Source organism: Aedes albopictus, chromosome 3 (assembly GCF_035046485.1).
Source record: "Aedes albopictus strain Foshan chromosome 3, AalbF5, whole genome shotgun sequence".
NCBI classification, from domain to species: domain Eukaryota; kingdom Metazoa; phylum Arthropoda; class Insecta; order Diptera; family Culicidae; genus Aedes; species Aedes albopictus.
This window is the reverse complement of record NC_085138.1, coordinates 35,780,746-35,790,114: the sequence shown is the minus strand read 5'-3', so window position 1 is coordinate 35,790,114 and position 9,369 is coordinate 35,780,746. Positions and strand designations below refer to the sequence as shown.

The window sequence follows — 9,369 nt, the reverse complement described above, 5'->3', positions numbered from 1 at the left end:
ACAAACGATGAACTCTGCCATCATGTGGTCAAATCGAGTTTATATGTCGGGCAGTCTCGTGGTGTTGAGGTACACATATTATGCTTTTGGTCGAAATACAAAGTGACCAAACGTGCGAAAATTGATTTTTAACCTACTTAGAAATGTCGCAACTCAATTTGGATTAGTGCATATTGTTGCTCTTAATTAGCTTAATGATGCGCAACAGAAAAAATAGGTTCACATTTACTTCGCAGCTGCAACTTCGCATGTGCTTCTAGCGACGACTTCGATTTGGTGGTGCGACGATAATAAATCCTTCTCACACGATTTCAACGTATTTTTTGTTCGAGTTTAAACGTCTGTTCTCTGTGCTCGAACTATCATTAACGAACTATTAATCAAATATTCAATCGCTATAACACAGACAAACAGACGTATCACTTGGAACAATTTGCGATAAAAATCATCGTCACGAAAACATAATCGCCCAATGCTAACCAGGCAGTGTTACGCAAACCACTCAGTAGGTGGCAGTAGTGAGCAAATATCAAACAGGAGCACAAACGATGCGAGCGCCGTGACCGAGCGATTTGCGAACTACAAAATATTTGAACTAACCGGTAAAAAGGGTAACGATGAGAAGTGAGTAGAGTGAGACATCTGTTTGTCTGTGGCTATAAATTCATCATCCGATGTTTAGTTGACGAAATAATTTTCCATGTGACATCGAGCATGTTGATAATTTGTTTCGCCCATGGGGAATGACACTTCCTTTGCTAACCGGGGAAATCCGCATTTAACCGTTGCTAACCGCCGTTATCGCGTCTAACTGCTGCTCAGTTAGCAATGGTTAGCGACGGTTAGGAACGGATAAATTCGGATTTTCCTATTAGGAAGGGATATGTCTTTCCCCTTAGTTTCACCGTCGATCTGTCTCGTTTCAATGGCAATCCTGTCACATACGATTGACATCTCGTCTCTCAAGCCGTTTCTCATCCATGATTTTGAGCTCCATGGTCAGTGTAGCGGTGTTGCTAGAACATCAGTATTGCGAACACTAAAACAACACCAACATTTTTGCTCGGGGATTGCCGACGCCCGACGTCGACGAGGCCGTCGCGCCCACGTGAGTGGGTTGCCTTACCGTGGCAACGATCGTATCGCAATCGCAGCAAGCGGGTTCACATTTGAATTTCTGCTAGAAGTGAAAATTTTCTCTTCTATACTAAAGTTACTCATTATTTACTCACTCCATCTGATTATATTTATTCGGCGCAATGTCGTCATCCTCGATGGCACAGTCCATCAAGAACGTCAACTCTTTTGCTGGGCGAAGAGCAAGGCGAAGAGCACCCTGCCGTTGAGCGAACAATCGTAAAGCAACACTATGCCGAAGTGGCCATCGAACTGGTTCAACGTGTTAAATTGAGAGGGTTAGAAGCAAAGACATAAACCTACTTTCGAGTAAATGAGGTTTGAAGTATTTCACCAACTTTTCATCCCATACAAAATGTATGGAGTTTAAAAATCGACCCAATTTTCTACGATTTATTGTAATTTTTCTAATCATCGTAAAAATAATCTTAAAAAAGTTCCTGAAAGCTTAAAATCTGAAGAATTGTTTGATATGCTCAGCTAAAAATCGATAAAATGGGCCCCTCAAATATTTATGAAGGTTCATGATCAAGGCGGTTTCGAGTTGGTGAAGCTCTCGTCGAATTTAAGAGCTGTGTTGGAATCTCTCGATCCGGAAATCGTCGCGGATAAGGGGAACGATGTCCGTTTCCTAGAAATTAAATGGGACTTATCGTCGGATGAGTTCGTCTTACCGCTAGACTTTTCGAAACTGAACCAGCGGTTCCGAACCGGGGAGGGCGTGCCCACGAAGCGGCAGCTGCTAAAATGCATAATGGGTATCTTCGATCAGCTTTGTTTGCTCAGTCCGATTACCGAATGGCTGAAGATCATCTTCCAAGAACTGTGGCGACTGCAGTCTGGATGGGACGATGAAATTCGGAGCGCTGGTGAGAAACAACACCTGCGGTGCACTCTCAGTCCGCTCCCGCAGGGTCAGAAGGAGATTAAGTGCAAATGAGTGAACAAAACAAAGTGTGATGCTACCGCGGTAACGCTTAACGACAGAAGGAACGTTTCACCATGAAAAGTACAATCCCGTTGTGCAATACAGTTCGCTGCCCTAGCTGTGAAGCACGACTTTGCGATAGACCAGATAAATGCAATAATGACTATGGATAACGCAACAGAGAGAAAAGCCAAGGATCGTCGCAGAAGTAAAGAAGAATAGACAGTGAGATGGAAGTAGGAGCAGAAAGAGGAAGCTCCACAACTCATGCAGGAGCTGCAAAAGACTAAGGTCAGACGTAATCGACAGTTTAATGGAATATTTTGATTGTCCCGACTTAAACCCATCTGAAATCCAAAGTTTAGTGGACGAGCCCTGCATCATGCCGCCCTGGCGGGAAACAACAAGTAAGGGCTGAAAGCTTATCCTTACAAATTATGCTGGCAGTTATTATGAGTCATTATCAAATAATCCAAATAGTTTTGGTGGCTGGCACTCAGGATGGCGGACTGGTAACTGCAAAATTATTGCACTACCAGATTTTCAGTTAAAATGCAATGTAGTTGTTTAAATACACCGATCGAACATCTACTGCTTTATAGACACCAAAGAGAAGAGTTACGAGCATGGGTACATCGGATTTGCTCCGTGTTCAGTACCTGCCATTATTTAGCTTCCGATGGAACCAACACAGATAGAGCATACAGGGAACCTAATGTTGTCGTAAATAATCAATACATCTAAAAGCCGAACTAAAAGGTTATGCCTCCACTGGAGGTCTGTTGACCGTAATTGCTGGTTATTGCATACGCAAAACTCGTCTTATCAACTCGCGCACACATTGTGCCTTCGTCAACAGCATACGTCGGACATTGACGTAATAACTTAGGCTAGAATTATTTTGCAGAATTTGTTACTTAAGTGCCATTTAGAAGAGTTCGTTTTGTATTAATAGTGCCCAAAATGTCCCTAATGAACACCGCTCGACAGTTGGCACGGTTTACCGGCCGGAAGCAGTTACTAGCCCAGGTAACTTCTACTGAAATTGCCGACTAAATTGGCAGAGCATTACGACACATTATTTTCTGTATTACAGTGCCTGGCAACAAGATTGGTTCATACTGAAACGCAAAACTCCGCGGCAAGCGGTAGCGAGCGTGCTAAATTTCCAGGAGCGCAAGCCGCCTTTGTAGACAAACCACTAATGTCGCTACCGGAAAACTCCGAACCAATCCCTATCTACCGGGCAATGAATGCCGATGGAATGATTGAGGATCCTTCACAGGATCCTAACCTAAGTCGTGAGACGGTTCAGAAGATGTTCCGTGACATGGTGATGCTGAACACCATGGATAAGATTCTCTACGAGTCTCAACGCCAGGGTAGAATTTCGTTCTACATGACGAACTTCGGCGAAGAGGCCAGCCATATCGGAAGTGCTGCCGCTCTGAGCCCCGAAGATTGGGTGTACGGACAGTATCGGGAAGCCGGTGTGTTAGTTTGGCGTGGATTTACGATCTCGGACTTTATCAACCAGTGTTACGGTAACCGAGAAGACGAAGGCAAAGGTCGTCAGATGCCGGTGCACTACGGGTCAAAGAAGCTGAACTTTGTAACGATCTCGTCACCGTTGGGAACTCAGATTCCTCAAGCGGTTGGCGCGGCCTATGCTTTTAAGCGCCAACCGAATAACGATCGATGCGTGATCACCTACTTCGGAGAAGGTGCCGCTTCGGAAGGAGATGCCCACGCAGCTTTCAACTTCGCTGCCACGCTGGATTGTCCGGTAATTTTGTTCTGCCGTAACAACGGGTTTGCAATTTCAACTCCATCGAAAGAACAGTATCGAGGAGATGGTATCGCTGGACGTGCTGCAGGCTACGGAATTGCAGCACTACGATTCGATGGAACGGACATATTCGCAGTGTACAACGCTACCAAACAGGCGCGAGATTACGTGTTGAAGAACAACAAGCCTATTGTTCTGGAAGCGATGCAGTACCGTATCGGGCATCATTCGACTTCGGACGACAGTACGGCTTATCGTTCGGCCGATGAGCTTGAAATCTGGAACACCGTTGAACATCCCATCTCGAAGCTCAAAAACTACATGAAGCATCGCGATTGGTTCAACGAAGAAGAGGAAGAGAAACACGTCAAAGCGATTCGCAAACAGGTGCTCGCACAAATCAACCAATCGGAGAAGATTCCGAAACCAGACTGGCGCGAGGTGTTCCAGGATGTGTACCACGAGATGCCGACCCACTTGAAGGAGCAGATGAAACAGATGGAGGAACACGTAGAAAAGTTCAAAGAACACTATCCGCTGAAGGATTTCAAAAACTGAAGCGGAAAGTTGAAATTATTCTTTGATTGTCCCGGGTGGCAGTGAATAAAGTGCATTTATTATTTGTAGGTTGGAAAGTTTCTCAAGATGTTATATGTCTTCCTGGCTGCACATAGAATTTACATGGCAGCATCGCAACGTTTTGATATAATAAACAGCTATTATGTACAATGAATCTAAGTAGTCAATGATCATGGTTTTCTGACCGAACTGATTTGATGTTTCGTCAAACACTTGCCCCTTCTTTTATCCTGCTCTTTCGCGTGTTTATGGATCAGAATGAGTGAGAAATAAGGAAAAGCTACGCACGCTAGTGTAAGGGTCTCTATGTGGCATTTATAAGTTTTACAATTCCATGTTTCTTGTCAGAAAAGTATTACTATCACAATCAATTTTAAATAGCAGACTTTTATAGCCTCTTAGGTGTTTCAATAGAACATTTTGGTAGTAGGTGTATGTACACATGAACCACTCATATGTGTAATGGTTTGTGAGACAATGTCACTATCACTACCATGAACTCTCAGATAGAGTAGATTCTGCTCAGTTCAGGTAATTTCATGGGCTGTCAATTGAGTCTACAGATATAGATATAAAAATTACTTCAAAACAAAACAAAATGCGACAACGCAGGCTCATAGGTGCTAGGTTTTCTATGTTTGTTTGCGCTGCCTTTTTGGTTTGTTATGTTTTTCTGACCGTGCCAATCGTAGCAACCGACGACGGTGTGTGCCGTAACGACGGATGCAGTTGTCTTGAATCTGACCGGTGCTTGTTTATTCCAGAAAGCGCTTCCGACCGGAAAGGTCCTCTGTCCGAAATGGCCGGTAAATTGTTCGCGTGTGACTTCGAAGTCTTTGGGATTGTACAAGGTGGGTTTGAGTGTAATTACGATGTTACGTTGTTACATAAATAGTCTCAATTAATCCTTGTATTCCTTCTCTGTTACAGGGGTTTTCTTCAGAAAGGTATAGCTTTAAATAGATTGGATATCATTGTGCAATAACAGCTCAGTGCTTGAATCTTTCAATATTTGAACGTTTGTTCTAGTACACGCAAAAGCAGGCTACAAGCTTGGGGCTGAAGGGTTGGTGCATGAATACCCGTGACGGAACCGTCAAAGGGCAAATGGAAGGGGAGGCGAAACCCATGAATGAAATGTAAGCACCGTGCCACATGGTTGTTTGGATAAAATAGTAACTTTTTCTATTGTAGGAAGCATTGGCTGCAAACGAAAGGAAGTCCCACCAGTCGAATTGATAAGGCTGTGTTTAGTGAAATGAAAGAAATTGCCAAATACTCCTTCAATGACTATTCTATCAAACGCTGAAGAAACCATTTGGAGAGTATGAGAAATATGTTTTAATAAATTATTCTATCTGATAACATTATTTTAGTATTCATTGTTTCTTTTTTTGATCTGATGTATAACGTACCAATAATTAATTAGTAATTATACCTCTCGTACTCCTTTTAAGACTTCTCCAATTTTGTTTGAACAACACCTGATTACAAGTTGTGATGAAATAATGTTAAACTGTTATTCAATCAAATGTGGAATGAAAATGTCATTGTAATATTGGTTAAGTGAGCGATTGTTCTTTGGGTTGTAAGGACACAATCAGTTAAATACCAGATTTGCAGTAATGAGCTGGATTTTTCTAAAGTGAGACGATAAATTCTTCTATTATATACTGAAATAGTGCAAAACAACGCGGGTATTATAATTTCTTATATAATTAACTTATTCACGCCCAGCAATCTTTTTTGAAATCAGAAGCTTCTATGATTACCGTGGAGAAATGAGGCATGTTGGAAGACGAGTGTCTTCAACAAAGTTGTTGACAAAGTCAGGGATTCACCGAAAGTACTTAGTTTAGTACATATTTGGTGGCGCTAGTGGTCATAAAGCATTTTTCTTTGTTGTCTTGCGTCAGAAGCGAAAGTTGATCAAGACCAGGTATACGAATGATTTTTGTGAAATCTGTATCCCATACAAAATTCGTGAGAAAAAAATGTCTTCTATATGGCTCTACGTTTCCACTGGAACTTAGCCTGCCTTGCTTCAACTTTTTTTTTTTTGAGCATTTTCACAGTTATTAATTTAAGGGCTTTCTATGCCTTTGCCATTGCATGAATTTGTATATTGTGAGGCAAGTACAATGATACACTATAGGGAATCGAGAAAATTTTCCCAACCGGAACGGGAATCGAACACGGCATCTCCGTATTGGTGATCCATAGCTTTAACCACTACGCTAACTGGAGATCCGAGAAAAATCTGTATCTCATACAACTAACTCCGCTAGCTCAAACATCTGAATTTCATACTAAATGCAATCTGTAGATCTGTACGAATGCTCGTGACATCAACGCTATGGGCCTACGTAGACTCTTACACTAAAAGACGGCTTGCGGTTAAAATTATTGTTCTGCAGGGTCAATTTAAATACAAAACGCCACTAAATTTGGGCAGACTGAGTTTTGTTTTAATTCATCAGGATAATATTTTCAATTTTATTTACCATGGACCCGATTTACAATTAAAATAGTTTCTTTTGGCAACCGGATTCAAACCAAGAACCTTGAAATCACCGGGCTCGTTACCACTCAGCTACCAAATCGGTTGATATGAGAGGAAAAATACCTAGACAAAGGGCATTTGCGGGTCGATGATCACGTTTTGTCATGGTAAATTTGACAACATTTTTATGTTAATTAATACCGCAATCTGTCTTTCAGTGGGGTAGGTATTTTAGGTATCAAAATAAACTTCAAAAAATCTTAAAAAAAAACAGTGGTTCAGAAAAAGGTGCTCATTCGTATAAAACAGGGGGAATGACACTTCTTTTGCTATCCGAGGAAATCCGCATTTATCCGTTGCTAACCATCGTTAACCGCGTCTAACTGCTGCTCAGTTAGCAGCGATTAGCGACGGTTAGGAACGGATAAATCTAAATTGAGTTTGAATAAGGGCGAAAGTAACATGAACGATTTCTCTTCATCTAGGTTGAAAATGGAAAGTGAGAGTTATATGCGACGCATGTGGTATAACTCTCAGATCGCCATTAAATTGTTATATGTCTTGCATTTTGCTTCTATCATGTGGGCTGGGTGCGCCAATGTATATGCAACGCAACTCTAATAACCTAATAATATCCTTCACATTTTGAAAAAAAAAAAAAAGTTTTCGTCGGCTGGAGCGGGAATCGAACTCACAAAGCTCACTTACTGGAAATACGAAATTCTGCAAAACGTATTCTACTTTATCTTCTTCCAATGTTGCTTTTTCACCCAGCCAAAGTTATATGCACAGCTAATGTATCGATCGTGTTATGTACTTAACTCCAATATGCGCAAGTGTCATTTTGTTTTATTAGAAGGCTTCTCAATCGGAACTGTTTATGATATGATACATATAACGATGCATTTGATGTGAACGGGCCAGACTACGGGTACAACGTATGTGCAGTGTCTGATAAAATAGGTTCTTAGAATTATTTCAGTGTAGGTCAAATTAGTTCAGTTAGGTCATTTAGTTCACCACTGTACCAACTGGACTGCGCACTCAGTCTTCATAAGTGCGAAAATGCTAATAAAAGTGCGCAATTGCATCAAATCCAGGTGATGTCTTCGGCGTGCTATTTATTTGATTTATGCTGAATAAGTGCTCTGAACACACCGAGTTGATTTGGGGTGATACACGAATTATGTCACGCAAAAATCGACCTTTTTCAACCCCCCCTCCCCCTATGTCACACTATTTGTATGGGACCTTAATATTTTTGTGAGAGTCGTCACGCTCTGCAAACCACACCGCCCCCACCCCTCTGAAAGCGTGACGTAATTTGTGTACGGCCCCTTTGTTGCAATCGCGTACTTTTATTTGCGTTTTCGCACTCTTGAAAACGGTGGTATCACATTTCCCGGAATGCCATCTCCCGGAATGCCATTTACCGGAGTGACATTTCCCGGAATGACACATTTCCCGGAATGCCATTTCCCGGAGTGACATCTCCCGGAATGACACATTTCGCGGAATGCCATTTCCCGGAGTGACATTTCCCGGAATGATGCTGGATCATTGAGGCTGAAGTATGTTACTCAGGGCCGGATTTACAAATGTGGGGGCCCGGGGCCACAGTGTTGTGGGGGCCCTTTTTTTAGAGGATATTTTTTTTTTCATTGTAGAAAAATCCAGAAAATAAGAAAAATTGCTACATAAATTAGGGTAGTTATTGGAGAAATTAATCTAGCTATGTAACTAGAAAAAAAAAGCAATCTAAGTTTAACAGATATCGAGATATGATAATCTAGTCTGAAGTCGATTGTAAAAGAAACTTTATCAAGTAAACAACGCTTTATCCGAGAGTGTTCATAGTATTAGATTCCATTGATCAAGTCGAAATTCATGAGAAGTCCTTTAAGAAATTTGAAAATAGATTTTTAAGAAGCCATTTTCAAATAAAATTTATAGCGCTATCTTTGGGGCCGTTATTGCAAAAGCTCCAAATAAAATTTCTTGCGGAATCATAGATGAAATCTATAGAGTTGCTAACCGATTACCACGTTTCTTTTTTTTGTGGAACTTGAGCATAAACATTTCTAACGCGACTTCGAGAGGTGTTTCTGGTGTACGCGCAAAATAATTGTTAAGAACTCTTTGTGAAACTTCAAGAGGCAAAAAATCCATAGTGGTATTTTTAGTGGAAATTCTACTAAAAGCTGCTGAAGAAATTTCATCGGAAATCCATAATGAGTTCCAGGGCTGTTACAAGTGGCGCGGATTTTGCGTTTTTCGCGGTTTTTGCGTTTCGCGCGGATTTCGCGCGTTTTTACTAATTTTGGCGCGGATTTTGCGGAAATGGTTTATAAATCTACTTACATCAAACATTTGGGGACGAAGTTTAACACAATCAGAAAAAAACGAACATTTTCAAATTAGAATTATGGAATT

The 9,369-nt window shown here is 41.3% G+C and overlaps 2 protein-coding genes across 3 annotated transcripts; both read left to right on the top strand.

Moving 5' to 3' along the window:
* Window positions 1-2,841: 2,841 nt before the first annotated feature.
* Window positions 2,842-4,587, top strand: LOC109419256 (2-oxoisovalerate dehydrogenase subunit alpha, mitochondrial). Its single transcript, XM_019693504.3, has 2 exons — window positions 2,842-3,094; window positions 3,162-4,587. The coding sequence occupies exons 1-2, from the start codon at window positions 3,029-3,031 to the stop codon at window positions 4,410-4,412; spliced, it is 1,317 nt and encodes a 438-aa protein (XP_019549049.3). The 5' UTR covers window positions 2,842-3,028; the 3' UTR covers window positions 4,413-4,587.
* A 373-nt stretch (window positions 4,588-4,960) lies between these two features.
* LOC109427331 (acylphosphatase-2) lies at window positions 4,961-5,803 on the top strand. Of its 2 annotated transcripts, XM_019702860.3 has the most exons (5): window positions 4,961-5,137; window positions 5,198-5,284; window positions 5,364-5,380; window positions 5,463-5,572; window positions 5,628-5,803. In XM_019702860.3, exons 1-5 carry the CDS (start codon window positions 5,032-5,034, stop codon window positions 5,740-5,742), a joined length of 435 nt encoding a protein of 144 aa, XP_019558405.3. In that variant the 5' UTR covers window positions 4,961-5,031; the 3' UTR covers window positions 5,743-5,803. The 2 variants fall into 2 exon arrangements, with proteins under 2 accessions (XP_019558405.3, XP_019558404.3); XM_019702859.3 differs by having other exon boundaries at window positions 4,962-5,284.
* Window positions 5,804-9,369: the final 3,566 nt, after the last annotated feature.

Bases quoted from the DNA above. Each gene is read 5' to 3' on its own strand.
- LOC109419256 (XM_019693504.3), top strand. From the start codon at position 3,029: ATGTCCCTAATGAACACCGCTCGACAGTTGGCACGGTTTACCGGCCGG. The intron at 3,095-3,161 runs GTAACTTCTACT...TCTGTATTACAG, and splicing joins GGAAGCAGTTACTAGCCCAG to TGCCTGGCAACAAGATTGGT.
- LOC109427331 (XM_019702859.3), top strand. From the start codon at position 5,032: ATGCGACAACGCAGGCTCATAGGTGCTAGGTTTTCTATGTTTGTTTGC. The intron at 5,573-5,627 runs GTAAGCACCGTG...TTTCTATTGTAG, and splicing joins GCGAAACCCATGAATGAAAT to GAAGCATTGGCTGCAAACGA.